The 20,722-nt window shown below is 41.1% G+C and overlaps 1 protein-coding gene and 1 non-coding gene across 3 annotated transcripts in view; one reads left to right on the forward strand and one right to left on the reverse strand.

Moving 5' to 3' along the window:
* The window catches only part of SNX30 (sorting nexin family member 30), a 111,120-nt gene that overhangs the window by 58,199 nt on the left and 32,199 nt on the right, over positions 1-20,722 (forward strand). For both annotated transcript variants that reach the window (XM_042963410.1, XM_042963411.1), the window contains exons 3-4: positions 3,982-4,092; positions 17,459-17,617. In XM_042963410.1, coding sequence (XP_042819344.1) covers positions 3,982-4,092; positions 17,459-17,617 — 270 coding nt within the window. The remainder of the gene's footprint in view (positions 1-3,981; positions 4,093-17,458; positions 17,618-20,722) is intronic.
* Positions 17,076-17,180, reverse strand: LOC122233317. The gene has a single exon (XR_006210877.1). It is a non-coding gene; the product is annotated as a U6 spliceosomal RNA (small nuclear RNA).

Consider the following 20,722-nt stretch of genomic DNA (forward strand, 5'->3'; position numbering starts at 1 on the left):
TTTCTAGAACAGACTGTGATAAAAGTAAAGTATCATGAATATCCTTCTGCTTCATGATAGTTTTTGTTTACCTTATTGCTTTCCAAAGCATCAAATTTTTACTCCTTTATTTAAGCCATTATATCCATAAAGGAGCTTTATTTTTTGTGTGTGATTATGAAAGTATATGAGAATTGGGGCACCTGAATGGCTCAGTCAGTTAAGCATCTGATTTCAGCTCAGGTCATGATCTTACAGTGCATGAGTTCAAGCCCCGCGTCGGGCTCTGTGCTGACAGCTCGGAGCCTGGAGCCTGCTTCAGATTCTGTGTCTCCCTCTTTCTCTGCCCCTCCCCTGTTCATGCTCTCTGTCTCTCTCTGTCTCAAAAAATAAATAAACATTAAAAAAAATTTATAAAAAGAAAGTATTATATGAGAATGGTAGAAGATTTGGAAACAAGGATGGATATATGAGACACACTACCTAATATGCTAACGAGGCACCTAATAAGGATGAGTATAAAAAGGACAGTTGTCATTATGAGTTCTAGATTTTTTCTAACCTTTTATATCCATATTTTTAATACAAATGCAATCATGATGTATGTGCAATTAATTTTGAATCTTGGTGTTTTTTCTTCAAACTATACTGAAGCAGGGGTGCCTGGGTGGTTAGTCAGTTAAGGATCTGACTCTTGATTTCGGCTCAGGTCATGAGATAGAGCCCCGTGTCGGGCTCCATGCTGAGTATGGAGCCTGCTTAAGATTCTCTCTCTCTCCTTGTCCCTCTTCTTCTCATGCTCTCTCTCTCTCTCTCTCTCAAAAAAAACTATATTGAAGCATATTTGATGTTAAAGATGTCTTACAGACATGATTACTGATAATCATAGAATAAATATCCTATAACTTAACTGTTTTTATTGTTGAACATTTAGGTTGTTTTGATTCCTTTCCTATTTTATTTTATTGTATTTTAAAGTTTATTTATTTATTTTGAGAGAGAGTGCACACAAGCAGATGAGGGGCAGAGAGAATGAGAGACAGAATCTCAAGCAGGCTCTGTGTCATCACCTCACGAACCATAAGATCATGATCTGAGCCAAGATCAAGAGTCAGACGCTTAACTGACTGAGCCACCTGAGTGCTCCATTCCTCTGCTATTCTAAATAGTACTGCAGTGAACATCATTATACAAATATCTTTGCTACAGTTTAAAAAGTCTTTTCTAATGGTAGATTCCTAGAAGTAGAATGGTAGGAATTAAAGACAAAAATAAATAAACCATAAATAAAGGAGAGAACACAGGTGAATATTTTTAAAAGCTTGCAATGGGGACAGCATTCTTATTCATGACACCAAACTATAGCCACCATAAAGGGAAATAATGGCTGAATTTTAAAACTCTGTATCAGAAAAACCCTTTGCTATAAAGAACTTACACAAGTGAAAAAGACCTGACTGACAATTTAAAAAAAGAAACTCCTCACAAAGAAAATCTATAGCCAACAAATATTTCAAAGGATGTTCGACCCCAATAGTCATTAAAAACAAAAGAAAACAGGGGCACCTGGGTGACTCAGTTGGTTGAGCGTCTGACGTCAGCTCAGGTCATGATCTCACGGTTTGTGAGTTCGAGCCCCGCGTCGGGCTCTGTGCTGACAGCTCAGAGCCTGGAGCCTGCTTCAGATTCTGTGTCTCCCCCTCTCTACCCCTCCCCTGCTCACACTCTGTGTCTCTCTGTCTCTCAATAATAAATATATGTTAAAAAAAATAAAACAAAAGAAAACAAAGATGATGTACTATTTTTCAGTTGTAAGTCCATTAAAGACAACCACTGGTTGAGGAGAATATGCAGTTAAGAATATAAGTTGATATATTTCTGGAAGCAGTTTGTCAGTTAAAACTACATGTACTCTTTTCTCCAGTAATTCTGTCTTTAGGAATTTGATTCTTAGATTTGAACTTGCTAACAGAAATATATCTAAGAATTGTTAGAGACTTAGAAAATATGAGTGAATGAATGGATATGCATAGAAAAACTATGGAAAGACATAAACCATAATACTAATCATGGGGTTTTTTTTTCCCTCTCAATTTAAGAGAGTTTATGACCGATCTTAATTTTTTCTTCTTTTATTTTTCCTGAAATTTTAAAATAAGTATGTCTAACCTGAATAAGTCGAAGGGGAAAAAAAAGCCAGTTCCCCACAGTGAGCTTGTTTACAGCGGAAACAAAACTTGTGTTTTATCATACTCCTTTTTATAGTTACCAAATACTGATTTCAAAGTTAGACACGTTACATAAACTACAATTTATGAAGAGGACTTTCAAAAGCATAATAAAGAGAAGTGATTGGTTGATAACATGTAGCGTTTAGGAAGGCAAAAAGTAGACTCCTCCATCACTGCATTTTCGGTGAAAACAGGTTGCATTTGCCACACATCACAATCCACCTTTTATGGGCCCATGGTCGGCAAGTCCTCAGATGGAGCCTGGTGGGGGATTTGAAGAATGTCCCTTCCAACCCTCTTCTTACTGTGGAGGAAACCTAGGCTCTGGGAGGCTTAGTGGCGTCTCAGGGATCTGGTAGGTGCTAGGAATGCTCCTGCCCAGGCCTTTCCTCACCCAGCCTCGGAAGGAGTGTCAACCTACCTACCCTTCAAATTTCCATCAGCCTCATGCCTGAAAATTCATCAGCAGTGATTTTTTTTTTCTTTTAATTCAAGCATTCTTTTTTTTTTCCTCCCCAATTCCACAATGCTGATTCACTCGGGGAGTCTTCTAATAAATCACAAACACTTAGGTTGAATGAATTTCCTCACCTCTCCCCACCTGTACCCTCCATCATAGGGGAAGGTTGTGCATGGGACTTTGGAAAGGGGAAAAGCTACAGAAAGAGTTAATTGAGGTTCAGTCCAAGACCGAATCCTTTAATTTCACAATTTTGCTCAGACTGTGTGAGCACGGCTTTTGGGGAGGGTGAAATCATAATTTTCAATGCCAACGCTGTTCACAGCTTTTTCTTTGATGGCTAACTCTTGTTCATATGTTTTTAAGATTTTCTTGGGGTCATGGATTAAAACAGACTTTCGGCCTGAAAGAGTAAATTTATAAAATGTAGCTTGAGCCATTTTTATTTTTGACCTTTCATTTCTGAGAGCTATGACTGTGGTATATAGTCTATACCCTCACAGGGGAAAATGCTTTAACTGAGACGTGGTTTTAGTCTGGGCAAACTAACGTGTAACAATCTTGTTTTGGTATAAATTAATTTCATTTTATTTAGCACTGGTTTTCATCACCAGAGGGCTGCAATCGCAATTTCAGAGAAATTAACAAGAACAGAGATGAGATGAATATTTTTCTGCAGTACAATGACATCTTGGCATTCCTTTCTAGTTTTTTTTTCTAATCATCTAAAATACAATATAGTTCCAAGGTTATGGTTTTCGCAGAATATGGCACATGAAACAAGACGTTTTCTATTTTCAGCCAATCTGGCTCTGAAACGAGCAGGTGTGCCCTTAGCTCTTTCTGTCTGCTTGTCTTCCCTCAGCCTTTGATAAAACTTGTCAGCATATTCAGCAGACGGTGGAGACTTCATTTCTTTTAACAGAAAACATGGATTGGGATTCAGTAGCAATATCCTCAGAATTATTCTGCTAAAAGAAATCCTCAAAGTTAAGCCTGGAGGAAATGAATCAAATGTTTCTAAACACATTCTGAGGGACAGTGGAGTTCCATTTCCTAAGGGTAGGGGGAAAAAACAAAAACAAAAGCCTCGACATTTTCATTCTAGATCCTGGACTTTTGAGCCGGGCCCTGGGGGCCTGGACTCCTCATTTTGTGTTGGTAATTGCTGCCTTTTGGCTGGTGCTTTGGTGGAAGGAAAGTGTGTTCTTGCCCAGTTTGGTTTTTCAAAGAGAGCTTTTTTCCTTCCTTTCTGCCAAGACATGGTACTATTCCCTTCGACTTACTTTGTTCCACCCTTCTTATTTGCAGAGTACGCGGGTAGAGTTTGACCTGCCAGAATATTCTGTTCGTCGAAGATACCAGGATTTTGACTGGCTGAGGAACAAACTGGAGGAATCCCAGCCGACTCATCTCATTCCCGTAGGTACTAAGTCATTACAGCTGGTTCCTCTCTTTTTCTGCGTTGTCCTTCCTGAGGATGTTTACTCAGCCCTCACCCCTTAAATTCAGGGCAGATTCTGTCTTACCTTTTATACCACATTCTCCCACCAAACGTACATGAAACATTTTCACAGATGCTGTCCAATGTATCACGTTCGGGGTTTTGGCTTCCGGTTTGCTGTCCTCATGCTGGTTTCTTGAGTAGGCTGGGGTAGATTTTCACTTTCATTATGACAGTTTTTTGAAGTATGAAGAGTCCTAATTCTGATTTGCTGCCACTGAAAGACTGTCTGTTTTACTACCTTTCCAGACATATGTTCTTGAGGTTTGGGCAGCTGCCACCAGGTGACGCCTCGCATGACAGCCAGCTGGGCTCTCTTTAGACACACGGGTAATTCAGGGAGCAGGAATCTAGCACGGCACCATTCAATCCGAGTTTTTCATTTCAAAAACAGACCCCAAGCCACCTAACTCCATTTACAGCAGCAGCATAATATTTATCTATTACTCATATCTACCCATTAAAAAAAACAGAACTAGAGCAAATAAAATTTAAAAGACTACTTAAATCAACATACATATTGAGTACTTTTCTGACTACTTTTTTCCCCCCCGGTAGAAATAATAACAATTTAGACCCCAGATGTTTCTTGGGTCTTTGGGGACTTGAGCGCAATTTGGGTCATAAAACTCTTCAGAGGGGCGTTATCTTTCAGTGAAACCCTTGGTTGAATAACTTCTTAGCACTGCCAACGTTCGTGTTGCACATGCATCTTCCAGTGCTCTCCCGCCATGGTTCGAAGAGGCTGAATATGCCGTGATAGAAATGATGGAGTTTGCCAGGGACTGCATTCTCTCTCAGGGGAAGAAACTCATTTTTAAGCAGTTGGAACTGTTACTTAAAATAGAATCGTAATTTGGCAAAACTGGCAGCTGTGAATCATTTTTTTCATAGACTTTGTATTCGACAACAGTTTTAGATTTCCAGAATGATTGCGAAGGTAGTGTAGTGAATTCTCATATAGCCCAGACCTGCCTTTGCCTAACGTTTTACATTAGTATGGCACATTTGTCACAATTAACGAACCAGTAAGGATTCATGATTACTGACTAAAAGCCCTTTATTCAGATTTCCTCAGTTTTGCCTAATGTCCTTTACCGGTTCCAGGATCCCATCTAGGATGCCACCTTCCTTTTAGCTGTCATAGCTCTGTAGGTTCTTCTTGGTTGTGATACTTTCCCAGGCTTTCCTTATTTTCTATGGCTTTGACAATACTCAAAACTGTCAGGCGTTTTGTGGAATGTCTCTCATTTGAGATTTGTCTGATATTTTCCTCGTGATTAAACTTAGGGTGATGTGTTTTGCTGGGGGCAGGGGAAGTCCCGTTCTCATCACATCATACGAAAGGTACGTGCTATCAGCAATATTTATCACTGTTGATATTAACCTCGATCACCTTATTTGACGTAGTGCTAGTCAGGTTTCTCCACTATACGGTTACTCTTTTTTTCTCTCCTGTTCCATGCTGTACTGTTTGGAAGGAAGTCAGTCGTTCTTTATGTTTAGCTCACACTGTGCTTGAGGGGGAATTATGCTCCACCTGCTGGCAGCTAGTATATTTGAAATTTGGTTAGACAGAGACACCTGCTGGTAGCACTCATGCATCGACCCTGAAGCCAGAACTGAAAGAGGATGGAAGTCTCCAGAATGCCTGGGGAATGAGTATCTTTGGGTATGGTTTCCTGGGGTCAGGGTAGAAACAGTGAGTAGGAAAGTACTCTAGAAGCAAATGGAGACATAAATTTATTCATAAATTCTTGGTACATGTTTGGGGTGGAGAGAGATATAATATAGGAAGGCATCTGTAACTCAAACATGAAAGTCAAACTGGAAACAAACTCTTGTTTTCCCCTTCCGAAGTCATCCTCCAGCAACTCGACTAGAAAGTGTCTATCTGTTATTAAGCATCGACTTTGTGTTAGTCTTTTACTAGGCCTGGTAAGTACTGTGGGGGAGGTCAGGGGTTATAAGATGGACAAGGGACCCTGCCTAGAAAGTTTGTTGTCAAATAGAGACCTAGTAGACATGCAACATAACTATTGTTTATATTTTCATTTTTTTAATCTAAAAAACGGGTTTATTAAGATATAATTCACACACCATACAATTTGCCCATTTAAAACATACAAGTCAAGGGCTTTTAGTATATTTAGTATTAGTATTTAGCATATTTGTATATCAATATTTAATATATTCAGTATACAGAGTTGTGCAGCCACTAGCATGATCAACCTTAGAGCCTTTTCATCATCCCAAAAGAAACCTTCCTCTCCTTGCCTGTAACTCCTAAACTTGTCTTTTCCAGCGCCTGGCAACCGCTAATCTCTCTGTCTCTATAAATTTGTCTATTCTGGACATTTCGTATAAAGTAGAGTCGTACAGTATATCGTCTTTTGTGACTAGATTTTTCTCACTCTGCGTAATGTTTTCAAGGCTAATCTGGGTTGAGGGACTTGTCAGGACTTCATTACTTTTTATTTTCGAATAATACTACATTGTATGGACCTGTCACTTTTAGTCTACCTGCTCACATTTGATGGATGTTAGAGTTATTCCCGCTTATTGGCTACTATGAGTAACGTGGCTGTGAACATTCGTGTGCAGGTTTTTGTGTGGTCTCATTTTTCTTGGGTGTATACCTGGGAGTGTCATTGCTGAATCATGTGTAACTGTATATTTAATCTTGTAAGAAACTGCCAGGCTGTCTTCCAAAATGGCTGCATCATTTTGCGTTCCCACCAGTAGTGTATGAAGGTTCCAGTTTCTCCACATCTTCCTCGACACTGTTATTGTCTGCCTCTTTGATTATAACCCTCCTAGTAGGTGTGAAGTGGTATCTCCTTGCAGTTTCGATTTGCATTTCCCTGACGGCTAATGATGCTGAGTGTTTTTTACGTACTTCTTGGCCATTGGTCGTCTTCCCTGGAGAAATATCTTTCAGATCCTTTACCCATTTTAAAATTGGGTTATCTTTTTGTTATTAAGTTGTATTAGTTCTTTATATAATCTAGACACAAATCCCTCTTTAGAGATAACAATTTGCAAAAAGTTTTCCTGATGAATGAGTTGTCTCTTTACTTTCTTTTTTTTTTTTTAACTTTTTAAAAATGTTTGTTATTTATTTTTGAGAGAGAGAGAGACAGACGGAGCATGAGCAGGGGAGGGGAGGAGAGAGAGGGAGACACAGAATGCAAAGCAGGCTCCAGGCTCCGAGCTGTCAGCACTGAGCCCAACGTGGGCCTTGAACTCATGAACTGTGAGATCATGACCTGAGCCGAAGTTGGGTGCTTAACTGACTGAGCCACCCAGGTGCCCCTTTCTTTAATTTTCTGATGGTGTCTTTTGGAAGTGCAAAGGTTTTTTATTTATTTATCTGTTTATTCTTTCACTGTTTGTGCTTAAAGGTGTCTTATCTAAGAAATAATCGCCTAATCCTAGGTCATGAAGATTTACACCTGTGTTTTCTTTTAAAAATTTTACATGCTAAAATCTTTTTTATATGCTAAATGCTTCTAAAATTTTATGTACTAAAAGGTATGTAGCTCATACCTTTTAGTTTTTTATCCATTTTGAGTTCATTTTTGTACAGTAAGTTTTCATGTCTTTAACTAATGAGGCGGAATATCTTCCCATGACTTTATTGGACTTTGGCATTTCTTTTATGATTTGCCTCTTCATTTTATGTTGTTTTTATTGGTTTGTAAAAACTCCATATCTGCAAAGGAAGTTACCCTTCATTTTTGTATTTTTTTTTTATTTTTTTTTTAACATTTATTTATTTTTGAGACAGAGAGAGAGCATGAACAGGGGAGGGGCAGAGAGAGAGGGAGACACAGAATCCGAAGCAGGCTCCAGGCTCTGAACTGTCAGCACAGAGCCCGACGCAGGGCTCGAACTCACGGACCGCGAGATCGTGACCTGAGCCGAAATCGGCCGCCCAACCGACTGAGCCACCCAGGCGCCCCCATTTTTGTATATTTAAAAAGCATTTGTTCTGGGGCGCCTGGGTCGCTCAGTCAGTTAAGTGTCCGACTTCAGCTCAGATTATGATCCTGCGGTTTGTGAGTTCGAGTCCCACACTGGGCTCTTGTGCAAAGCCCATTTCAGATCCTCTGTCTCCCTCTGTCTCTGCTCTTCACCCTCTCTCTCTCTCAAAAATAAATAAACATTTAACATTTTTTATGAAAACATGAAGAAGCATTTGTTTTGATGTGACATGGGAGGACCATACTTTTTTCAGGTGGTGAAAACCACTGTTGTGTTTTTCTGTTTTCTGTTGTTCCAGAACCACTTATGAGTAATCATTCATTTTTATCACTTGTGCATCAGACCAAATCATGCGTTAGACTTGCGTGTGCTTGGGCTGCTTCTGATCCTTTGGTTCATCGATCTTTCTAGTCTGGCGCCCCTCCTACACTATCTGAAGTATTATGACTTTACAGAACATTTCAACATCGGGTTGTACAGGTCCTCAACTCTGCCTCCACCTGCCAATATACTTGTTTTCAGGGCTTTTTTAGCTGTTTGCACATGTTTTATTTTTCAAGATGAACTTTAGAGTCTTTTGAATTTGTCGGAAAATTTGGGAGAATGAGTTTCTGGGTGTGTGTGTGTGTGTGTGTGTGTGCGCGCGCGCCAGTTTAAGTCAGCTATGGTTAAAAATGTGTGCGCATTCCTGACCTTTCCGATTCTACTGCTTGTGTTAGGAACATGGAGATCAAGTTCCCATTTTACCTGGGCTTCATTGGGACCATGTGCAGTTGTAAGTGAACAGCCAGCCAGACTGCGGTTCTAGGGAGAAACCCACATTCTTTCATTTTCCTTTCCCCATTGACTGTCCTCAGGCCTGTTTCCAGCCCCTCTGACTCTGAACTTGGCAGCTTCTGGGGCTATACTGGAGAAACGCAGCCCTTTCCTTCCTAGGCCAACCTTTCCTTTGCCTGAGTAGAATCACAAGATGGTCAATATTGACTGACTTTTCTCTCAATTCAGTCTTTTCTGCTTTGTGTCTTTAACAAATTCTGGCCTGTTAACAGTACTTTGATATTTTCTAGGGCTGCAGCACACACACATATATAAGTAAAAATATATGTGTGCATTTAAGTTTATTGATTTATTTTGAGAGAGAGAGAGAGAGAGAGAGAGAGAGAGAGAGAACGCATGCACGCAAGAGGGGGAGGGGCAAGGAGAGGAGAGAGAGAATCGAAGCAGGCTCTGCATTGTCAGCGCAAAGCCCCATGTAGGGCTTGAACTCACGAACCATGAGATCATGGCCTGAGCCGAAACCAAGAGTCTGATGCTTAACCAACTGAGCCACCCAGGCTCCCTCTATATATTTTTTTCTTTTTATATTTATTGCTTTATTGCTCTGCAACTTGAAAAGCAGAAATGCTCACATGTTCTTAAAAGGTCACCTTACACCCAGAAGAGTGCTGGATGTGTCTGTCATCTAGTAGTGACAACTCACTGTATTATCTTTATAGTCAGAGTCACAGGAACGTCTTCATTGTAACATGGTTCTTGTTTCCTAGTTTGTTTTTTGGCTCAGAAGTTGGTTTTAATACTTCTTTTGCTGGGGGCACAACCAGTTATGACAACAGATAGATCTCATGATTTGATGGGTGCGGATAGATTTTGGAGACGAAGCACAAGCATTTATTAAACTCTTTAGTGTTTCATTGTACTGGGAAATTTAACGTTTGCTTCAATTTTTGTGAAGGAAGCTTTGCTGGAAGGATGCATTCATATTATATACCCAGTTTGGTAGCGGTAAACTGGTAGGAATTATTAAGAAGAAATTTGTCATGCAGCAACTGTTTTTCTTAATGTGAAATGATCAGTAAAAACTCTAACTTCATTTTCTAGTTGGTTCCTCTTTTTTGTACTGTTAAAAAAGCATATACATACTTTTAGCTTACTTAGTAGGTTAAGTTAATAAGTAGTTGAACATTGGTTGCGGTTTCAAGTACTTTGAATTAAACCAAGCTTGATGGTGGTTCTTTATGGGGATAAAGTTTCTTATCTTGACGCTCTTTTATTTATTTGTTATTTTTTTCTTAGGAGCAGTGCTTTCTGTTTGTTTGATAAGGGTAGGAAAATTAGTTTTCTGTCATGTAGTGGGTGTACTGCTAAGTATTTGTTGAATTGAAATGTGCCATTCATTGCAAATTAATATTTGACGAAGAAGCAATTTAAATGCTGACAAGGGGAAGTTGGACCGTTTCAAGATTGAGCAATTGAAATCTTTGTCCAGATTTTGCACTCCAAAATAGTAGCTTTCCATGGCAATCTACAAGAAGCATGCTTTTGTTTCACAGATTATAAGATACTGTCTTATGAATTATTATGAAACATAATACACGTGAAAGTGCTCTACCAAAGTATCAAGTGCTATAAAAATGTAAATGTTTTATAAGATTATACCTTGAAATATTTAACGGGTTATTGTAATGCTTTGCAAATAGGATTTTTTGTAGGTTCAACATGTATGGGCATGTGTAGTTTTTAAAAAACGTCTTCCTTATGGAAAATGTTAAATATACGAAAGCAGAGTGATTCAGTGCAATGAACCCTCATGTACTCACACCCAGTTTCGGCATTTATCCCCAACGGCCCATCTTATTTCATCTCTATTCATACTCACTCCCCCTCGCGCGCGCGCCAGCTGAGTTTTTTGTTTTTGTTTTTGTTTTTTTAAGTGATTTAAACAACAAAAATGTATTACTTTATAGTTCTGGAGGTCAAAAGTCCAAAACTGGTCTCAGTAGATTAATATCAAGGTGGCAGGGCTGCATTTCCTCTAGAAGCCCCAGGGAGGAGTTTGTGCCTCGCCCTTTCCGGCTTCCAGAGGCTTCCTACATCCCTTGGCTCATGGCCCCTTCCCCCACCTTCAAAGCCAGCAGCACAGCCTCTTCTCTGCTCTCTGACATCTGCTTCCATCACCCCAGCTTATTTTAAAAATTGAGGTAAAATTCATATAACATAAAATTCACCATTTTGTTTGTTTTTTAAACCCTTTTTTCTTTAAAGTTTATTTATTTATTTTGAGAGAGAGAGAGAGAGAGCACACATGGGGAAAGGGCAGAGAGAGAGGGAGAGAGAATCCCAAGCAGGCTCCACACCACCAGCGCAGAGCCCGATGCGGGGCTCGAACGCAAGAACTGCAAGACCATGACCTGAGCCAAAGTCAGACGCTTAATTGACTGAGGCACCCAGGCACCACTTGTTTGTTTTTTTAAAAGTAGGTCCCACACCCAACACAGAATCCAATGCAGGCTTGAAGTTACAACCCCAAGATCAGGACATGAGCCAAGAACAAGAGTTGGACACTTAACCGACTAAGCCACCCGGGTGCCTCTAAAATTCACCATTTTATTTTTATTTATTTATTATTTGTTTTAATTTTTAGAAAGCACACATGAACAGGGGAGAGGGGCAGAGAGAGAGAGAGGGAGAGAGAGAGAGAGAGAGAGAGAGAGAATCCCAAGCAGACTCCATGCTCAGTGTGGAGCCCAAGGCGGGCACTATCCTGTGACCCTGGGATCATGACCTGAGCTGAAATCAGGAGTTGGACATTTAACCGACTGAGTCACTCAGGTGCCCCAAAAGTCACCATTTTAAAGTGTGGAACTCAGTGGCTGTTAGTGTATTCAAAGTGTGTTATAATCACCACCGCTATCTAATTCCAGAATATCTTCACCACCTCCAGAAGAATCCCATACCCACTAAGCAGTCACTTCTCATTCCCCTTTTCCCCAACCCAACTATTTTGAATCATGCTCCTTGAACATTGATTGTACAAGGTTTTGTTTGAACACTTGCTTTCAGTTATTTGGGCTGCATACCAAGGAATAGAATTCTGGATCATATACTAGTTTTACGTTTAATTTTTTGAGGAGCCGCCAAGCTGTTTCCCACAGAGGCCGCGCCATTTTACATTCTCACCAACCATGTATGAGGGTTCCAATTTCTCCACACACTTGCTTCCTGTTTTTTCCTCTTTTTTTTTTTTTTTTTACCCCCCCTTTTATAGCCATCCTAGTGGATGTGAAATGGTATACATATCCCAGAGGGTTTTTAAAAAACATTTTGGCCTAAAAGATACATGGAAGTTCCACCCTTTGGTCCACTTCCCCTTTGCCTTCTGTTCTCAATGTTTAGAAGGTAATAAAAAGAGCTGGCATGCAGACGACATCTACCACGTGCTTGGAGCTTTGTTGAGCTCCTCACTTGCTCAATTACAATCTATAGATGTGCCTGATTCCATCAGCAACCCAGATTCCTCTGCACAAACAAGTCAGAAGGTAGAAGGTGAGGCTGATTGTAGGCATGTGCCCTTTAAGGCTTGAAATAGGAAGAAACAAATTTCTGAAGCCCTGTACATTTGGGAATAATAATGGTTAGAAGGAAATTTCTGTTTGCAGAAGGATTCACTGCAGGGTTCCTTTAAATAGCACACTTCCCTGATTCATTAAACATAAAGTTCAATGTACTAAATCTGAAGAATGAATAACTATTTCAGATTATCTGTTATGTTAAATGAGGCACACCTAGCCACTTGGCCATTAGGCTTTCCTCCCAAGTCCTATTCAGCATAAGCAAACCAGAATGTGTTCAACAGGATTCATGAAATACTAACAGAAAAATATCCACTGGATTTGATAATTAGAAAGTCATCAATCATCTTTAAAAGAGCAGTCTCTGGGGGCACCTGGGTGGCTCAGTCGGTTAAGTGTCCGACTCCTGATTTTGGCTCAGGTCATGATCTCACAGTTCATGAGATTGAGCCCCGTGTTGGGTTCTGTGCTGAAAGTGCAGAACCTGCTTGGGATTCTCTTTCTCCCTCTCTCTCTGGCCCACACAAACACACTTTTTCTCTCTCAAAATAAATAAATAAACATTAAAAAAAAAAAGGAGTCAGCATTGGATGGGGATAAGGCAGAGAAATGTAGCATTGAAGGCGGAACCAAAGACAGCTTTATTTTGGGTGGAGGAAGGTTGTGGGTTGAGAAATCAATGGAAGGAGTGGAAATTAAGATAAATGATTAGGGACACCTGAGTGCCTCAGTTGGTTGAGCATCTGACTCTTGATTTCTACTCAGGTCATGATCTTTTTTTTTTTTTTAATTTTTTTAATGTTTATTTATTTTTGAGACAGAGAGAGACAGAGCATGAATGGGGGAGGGTCAGAGAGAGAGGGAGACACAGAATCTGAAGCAGGTTCCAGGCTCTGAGCTGTCAGCACAGGGCCCGACACGGGGCTTGAACTCACAGACCGTGAGATCAGGACCTGAGCCGAAGTCGGAAGCTCAGCCAACTGAGCCACCCAGGCTCCCCTACTCAGGTCATGATCTTATTGTTCATGGGTTCGAGCCCCGCCTCAGGCTCCGTGCTGAACATGGAGCCTGCTTAAGATTCTCTCTCTCTCCCTCTGCCCCTCTCCCCTGCTCGTGCACTCTTTCTGTCTCTCTCTCAAATTAAAAAAAAAGAGAGAGAAACAATTCTTTCAAAAAGGTTGAATGAGCCCTGAAGGAGGGTGGAGAAGATGTAAGGCCAAGGGGTAGTTGGGTTTATTATTTTTGGGTAGGAAGAGAACGAGCCATATTTTTGTAGACTCGGGAACAGAGCCAGCCGAGGAGGAAATGTTGAAGATACAGGAAAGAGAAGATATAATTAATTGATGACAACATACGCATGATTGTGAAGTAACGGGTCAGAGACACAGATGGAATAGTTAGCTTTGTGGTGAGTTGGGGAGGTATGTTGTCCACAGGGACCTGAGAAATGGACGTGAGATGTCTATCTGTGGAGGAAGCAACATGGTTAGGGAATGTTTATGTGATGCCCTTATACCTGGTTCCTACTTCAGAGACATGGTAATCCGCTTAGTGTTAAAGGTTGGGGGTTGAGTGTAGGGTTTAAGGACAATGGCTATCTAAGGGAATGGGGGAAGAACTGATCAAAATAAGGAAGTTATCCTAAAGAACAACCATACCCTATTAAGACAGATTCTCCTGTGCTTTTGACTGGGCCAGAACACTGGGCTGGATGGTCTGTATATCTGACCCCGTCCTGCGTTTCTAATATTCTCCCCAGGCATGAGCTCCACTGGGTGTCCTACTTGGACATCTTATCTCCATGTGGCTCTGTGATTTTATTCTTGACCTGACTCCCCTCTCTTTCTTCCATTTCCAACCTTTCCACTGTGCTCTCTAGAACTCCTGATCTAGTTAAAAGAAGCCCCTCAGTTCATAGCCTCTTCTCTGCATCGTACTCCCACCATCTCAAGATTTCACTGAACATGGCTGCCTCTGAATATCAGTACTTCCTGAAGCTTCTGCCACTCTGACAACAAAGAACCCCCGTGCCCCACCCCCCCGCCACTGTTATTGGTGTTCACTCTGTGACAGGAATTGTTTAAAGCACTTTCAGCCTAGTAGCTAATTTAATCCTCATAACAACACCAAGAGGCTGGCACTATTGCTAGCTTTTTTTTTTTTTAATTTTTTTAAACAAAGAAACTGAGGTACCAAGAGATGACAGAACTTGACCGAAGTCAGAAAGCTTGGCAGAGGTGGGATATGAACCCAGGAGGCATGGAACCACAGTCTTTATTTAGGAGTTAAATCATACTGACTTTCCAAAGCCCTTTCAAGTTGAGGGTTTTGGATCCCCTCATATCTCAAGTGCTGCATTCTAGGGGTGTTGATGTTGCCAGTTTCTAAGTCTTTGAAAGGGTTCTAAATCTGGATTGTTTCTTGATTTCCCCACTCCAAACACCTTAGGATTCCGCTTCTTGGGGTCGGTGAAGTCCTGTGTCTGTTTTTGTGTGTATGTGCGTGAACTTGAGGGTTTCTTTATTTTTAAAGTTCATTTATTTGTTTTGAGAGAGAGAGTCAGAAAGAGAGAGGGAGAGAGAGAACCCCAAGCAGGCTCCAAATTGTCAATGCAGAGCCTGACATGGGGCTCCAACTCACAAACCGTAAGATCATGACCTGAGCCGAGATCAAGAGTCAGATGCTTAACTGACTGAGCCACCCAGGTGCCCTGAGGGTTTATAATTTAAAAGAAAAAAAAAACTCTATATGGTCAGAATATGGGGCTGAAGGGGGTTGTGGACGTAAATGCTTGTTCCGGTTTTTCCAAATGCTCACCAACATTGTTCTTTTCTTTGTTTTGCTGTTTTTCCTTCCTTCCCTCCCTTATTATGACCATTCTCATGGGTGTGAAATGGTATCTCACTGTGGTTTTGATTTGTATTTCCCTAATGAATAATGATGTCAGTATCTTTTCAAGTGCTTGTTGGCCATTTGTAGGTCTTCTTTGAAAAAAATGTCTACCAATCTTTTGCCCAATTTTTAATGCAAACGTTCTTTTAATATTTCATACCCCAAACATTTTCATATTGCACACTAGCAGACATGCAGTCTCCCTGTGACGGCAGTAACGAGAAAGGCCTTTTAATCAAGCTACTATGGGAATAGGTCAAAGCTCAAAGATCCCTCAGTAGCCAGGTAGGTTTAAATTGCCCACAATATTGGCTCAAAGTAAATATTACAGAGAAATTTGTTGGGGTAAGAGCAACGGAAATTACATTAAAATTTTTTTTTTAACATTTATTTATTTTTTGAGAGAAAGAGAAAGAGACAGAGCATGAGTGGGGGAGGGGCAGAGAGAGAGACAGACAGACAGACAGAATCCAAAGCAGGCTCCAGGCTCTGAGCTGTTAGCACAGAGCCCAACGCAGGGCTCAAACACACAAACTGTGAGATCATTACCTGAGCCGAAGTCAGCCGCTTAACCAACTGAGCTACCCAGGCACCCCAGGAAATTACATTTTTAAGACCTTTCTTTGCTGTGCAGGAGCTTTTTATCTTCATGAGGTCCCAGTAGTTCATTTTTGCTTTTAATTCCCTTGCCTTTGGGGACGTGTCAAGTAAGAAATTGCTGCGGCTGAGGTCAGAGAGGTCTTTTCCTGCTTTCTCCTCTAGGGTTTTGATGGTTTCCTGTCTCACATTCAGGTCCAGCCACTCTGGAAAACAGTGTGGAGGTTCCTCAAAACATTAAAAATAGACCTACCCTATGACCCAGCAATAGCACTGCTAGGAATTTACCCAAGGGATACAGGAGTACTGATGCATAGGGGCACTTGTACCCCAATGTTTATAGCAGCACTCTCAACAATAGCCAAAATTTGAAAGAGCCTAAATGTCCATCAACTGATGAATGGATAAAGAAATTGTGGTTTATATACACAATGGAGTACTACGTGGCAATGAGAAGGAATGAAATATGGCCCTTTGTAGCAACGTGGATGGAACTGGAGAGTGTTATGCTAAGTGACATAAGCCATACAGAGAAAGACAGATACCATGTTTTCACTCTTATGTGGATCCTGAAAAACTTAACAGAAACCCATGGGGGAGGGGAAGGGAAAAAAAAAAAAAGAGCTTAGAGTGGGAGAGAGCCAAAGCATAAGACACTCTTAAAAACTGAGAACAAACTGAGGGTTGATGGGGGGTGGGAGGGAGGAGAGGGGGGGTGATGGGTATTGAAGAGGGCACCTTTTGGGATGAGCACTGGGTGTTATATGGAAACCAATTTGACAATAAATTTCATATATTAAAAAAAAAAAAAAAAGAACTTTTAAGCATACACCTACACAAAAGATTGGCTTAGAAAAGGTATTTTTTAGCTACAAGGGTTTGCCTAATGTACTTATTTCACATTCATCAAGTTCTTTTACCCCTTGAACTGGGAATAGAATCGAAATATATTTAATTAAAATAATATATTTAAATATATTTAAATAAATTTTTGTGTGATTGATATTGTCTGCCTTCTCTCCTTAGACCATCTTTCCTGCCCTGACTCTCTCGTCGTACCCCCTGTGTGTTAAGCAATGTGTAGATAGCCATACTATCGGATTTACTGTCATCCTAGTGCAAAGGCCATGCTAACCTCTGTATTGTTCCAATTTTAGGGTATGTGCTGCTGAAGCGAGCATGACTGGATTTACTGGATAAATATTGACTGACTGTTTGCTGTATTCCAAGGACTATTCTCTAGCATCTTACTTCTTGAGTTCTAAAACTGAGAAGGATAGTTGTGATTTACTCCATCTCTGTGTTTCAGAAATGTTTCTATTGATGCCTACCTAAAGAGCCAACTGAATAAGGAATATGTTCTTGGACAAATGAGTCCCAAGAATTATTTGCTAGCCTGTGGTTTTTCTTTCCACGGTCTTATCAATTACTCTGAATATTTTTCTTCCTGTCTTCATAGCCGCTTCCTGAGAAGTTTGTGGTGAAGGGTGTTGTAGATCGTTTTTCAGAAGAGTTTGTGGAGACCAGAAGAAAAGCTTTGGATAAATTCCTAAAAAGAATTACAGATCATCCTGTGCTCTCTTTCAATGAACACTTTAATGTTTTCCTTACTGCTAAGGTAAGAACAGAATTTTTCATATTCCTCCCCCAAATTAGCATTCTTCGGGCTCTTTTTTTTTTTTTTTCTTGAGTTTATTTATTTTGAGAGAGAGAGAGAGAGAGCATGCAGAAGAGGGGGTGGGGCAGGGGGAGAAGGAGAGAGAGAATCCCAAGTAGGCCTCACACCATCAGCACAAGAGCCTGATACCGGGCTTGATCTCCAGAACCATGAGATCATGACCTGAGCCGAAGTCAAGAGTCAGATGCATAACTGACTGAGTCTCCTAGGTGCCCCTCTTTGGGCTCTTTCTTAAAAGCTGCTTTGCTCTCTCACAAACCACCTTTGGGAATGGCCCACTATAGTGGATGTCATCAAATTCCTCTATTTTTTTGGTGTCCATTTGCATCATCCTGGTTTCCATGTTAGAATTCAGGAGAAACACCCCCACTGCAGCAGAGAGGAAGTATTTTCACTTGCCTAAACAAAGATAAGTGTTTCCTTGAATTCTTCTTGGGATTTCAATAGGTGAGGCCATTCTGACCAACAAGTGGGCCCTGAGGGAAAGAACATCTAATGAGTGTTTGATAAAGATGTTCTTCACAGGAACCCTGTGAGAGGTTACTCAACATCTCATTCTACTGATTAGGAAACTGAAGTTCAGGGAATTGGTACATATTCAAGTGGCATCACTTGGGATTTAAAATTAGGTCTTTAAGGCCCCAGAGGCCGAACTTCCGCTCTAAATCAGACTGCCTGACAAAGACTAGTTCAGTGTTGCTTGCCCGCAGCCAAATTCCTATTGGGTGGGCATTTTCCAAGCATTTGCCAGAGAAACATTTGGGTCCCACATAGTTGCCGGATTCTGTGTGTTCACACCCAGGTTGGTCATTCACTGGCTTCTCTGTGCACTTCCGGTTGGCAGAACTGGCAGGAAGTCTGACACACTCTGCCCTCAATGTCTACAGAAATGGGATCTCAGGCTCACACTCTCATGCCAGCTCCTCGCGGCCCCATCTGTTTACTTTCGTGAATCATATTCCCAAACTCAGGCCACAGGTAGTTTGTTTCATGTTGGCAAGGGTGTCGAGGCTCCGGGATTCCCAGTTTTCTTTCTCAAAATGGCAAAATTGAGAAATATTTACAGGTAACATCAGTCAATTTTAAAGATTTTAGAGAGGGTGCCGTTCTCCAGACAATGGAAACCACGTGACAAAGTCCTTTAGTATTTGTTTTTTAAACCTCAGTTGACATTTTTTCGCCTCATTGATGACATTCCCATTCATCTTCTCTTTTTTCCCAGAGGCCTGTCCGCCACCGCCCATGTCAAACCCATGTTCTGTTTCGAAATAAGTATTTCCTGGTGAACAGCTCCTCGAATATAGTTCTTTCAGCTCATATGCAGAGTGAAATCCATCCTGTTCTCCACACGTGCAGCCCAGTGCCTCCCCCACGTATCAGGTCGTTGTTCAGGCAGGCCTCAGTCTTGGTCATCTTTCCTGAACAGAGAGACAATGGGAGAGAATGCACGGACCGTGGGTCATTAGGAATCTATGTGAAAAATAAAGCGGAAAGATTTGCGTGTGGTGGATGGTATTCAGTATGAAAGGTGATGTAAAAAAAAAAAAAAAGTCCTTCAGCGTCTTAATCAAAATCCAACTTCACGCGAGCGAATGCAGAGCACTGGCTCTAAAACAACCAATTCTAGCCCTCATTCAGTTCTACCTGCTGAATTAAATGTACCAAATACCCCCATCTTTTCTTTTCTTTCTTTTTGATTGTGGTAAAATACATCTAAAATTTACCACCCTAACCATTTTAAAAAATGCACACTTCAGTGGCGTTAAGTATATTCACACACACGACCATTCATCTTGTGAGCCTGAAAGTGTACTGCACTGTGTGACATGAAACTACAATGACTCCCCACCTCCCCCCTCTCTTGTCTCCACCTTTTAACACACCTTGAAAACCTTTGTCTTGTTTTTTTGTTTTTTGGGGTTTTTTTTATAATTTATTGTCAAGTTAGCTAACATGCGTTGTATACAGCGTGCTCTTGCTTTTGGGGGTAGATTCTCGTGACTCATCGCTTACCTACAACACCCAGTGCTCATCCCAACAAGTGCCCTCCTCCCTTGGTCTTGTTCTTAGGCAAACCCTTTACATGTTCTGTCACAGCGAAGGAAGAGGTATTCCTCTTTCTTGGGATGACCCGATCTTGTCGCAAACCGGAAGCGTCATTACAAAGAAGCCAGTAATGCTCGGAGAGGGTAGGGGAGATGCTCAGTATCAAGCGTGTTCGAATAAGTGTTTTTCATCTTTGGCAGAATGCGTGCAGCAGTCAGCTGCTACTAAATAGCTTCATTCTGTATATGAATTGACTTGGTTAACGGGGGGTTCTCTTTTAAGCCTCTACTTGAAATAGAGCTTCCGCAGTCCACCGAGCCCTTTTGGATCTAGCCCCACTCCAAAAAATATTGTAGAAGCAATGCCAAGAACTGCCAGGCTTCAGTTACAATCTTGTGAAAACCTGGTGTCTGCAGGGATGTGTTTCGTCTAGAGTATCTGAGGTTGGAAGGGGAGATGGAATCTTTAGAAGAACATTCTCTCAGGTAGCCTGACTTCAAAAGGAAGAGGAGAGACTGGACGGGGGTGTGTGGAGGAGGAAATTGCTGCCTTTTTGAAGATGGGTGAGCCCTGGCGTATTTTACAGACTCAAGGATTAGAAGTTGAAGATACAGACAGGAGAGGGAGTGGCCGATGGGGCGGGAGCCTTGCTTGTGGGCGAAGTCTAGCTAGGAAAGAGTGGGATCAAGAGCAAAAGTGAAGGCTTTGGCTGCATAAAGAAGAAGGAGCAGACTATACTTCAGACACTTATGAAGATCGGAATCTGTGATTGTGTGTGATTGTGTGTTGTCACATGGGAGGACAGCTGTGTTGACCGCTATTCCCTGTTCTCTGCTCTATCCCTAAATCAGACGAGGTGACCAGAAAGCAATGGCCTTGTGCTATGTTCCCTTATCTCCCTGTAGACATGCCCTACTAGGACTGGGAATTACTTTTCTGTTTGTATTGAGGGTAGATATAAGGAACAGACATCTGATCTTCTGTAAAACCATTAAAAAT

Source organism: Panthera tigris, chromosome D4 (assembly GCF_018350195.1).
Source record: "Panthera tigris isolate Pti1 chromosome D4, P.tigris_Pti1_mat1.1, whole genome shotgun sequence".
Lineage (NCBI taxonomy): Eukaryota > Metazoa > Chordata > Mammalia > Carnivora > Felidae > Panthera > Panthera tigris.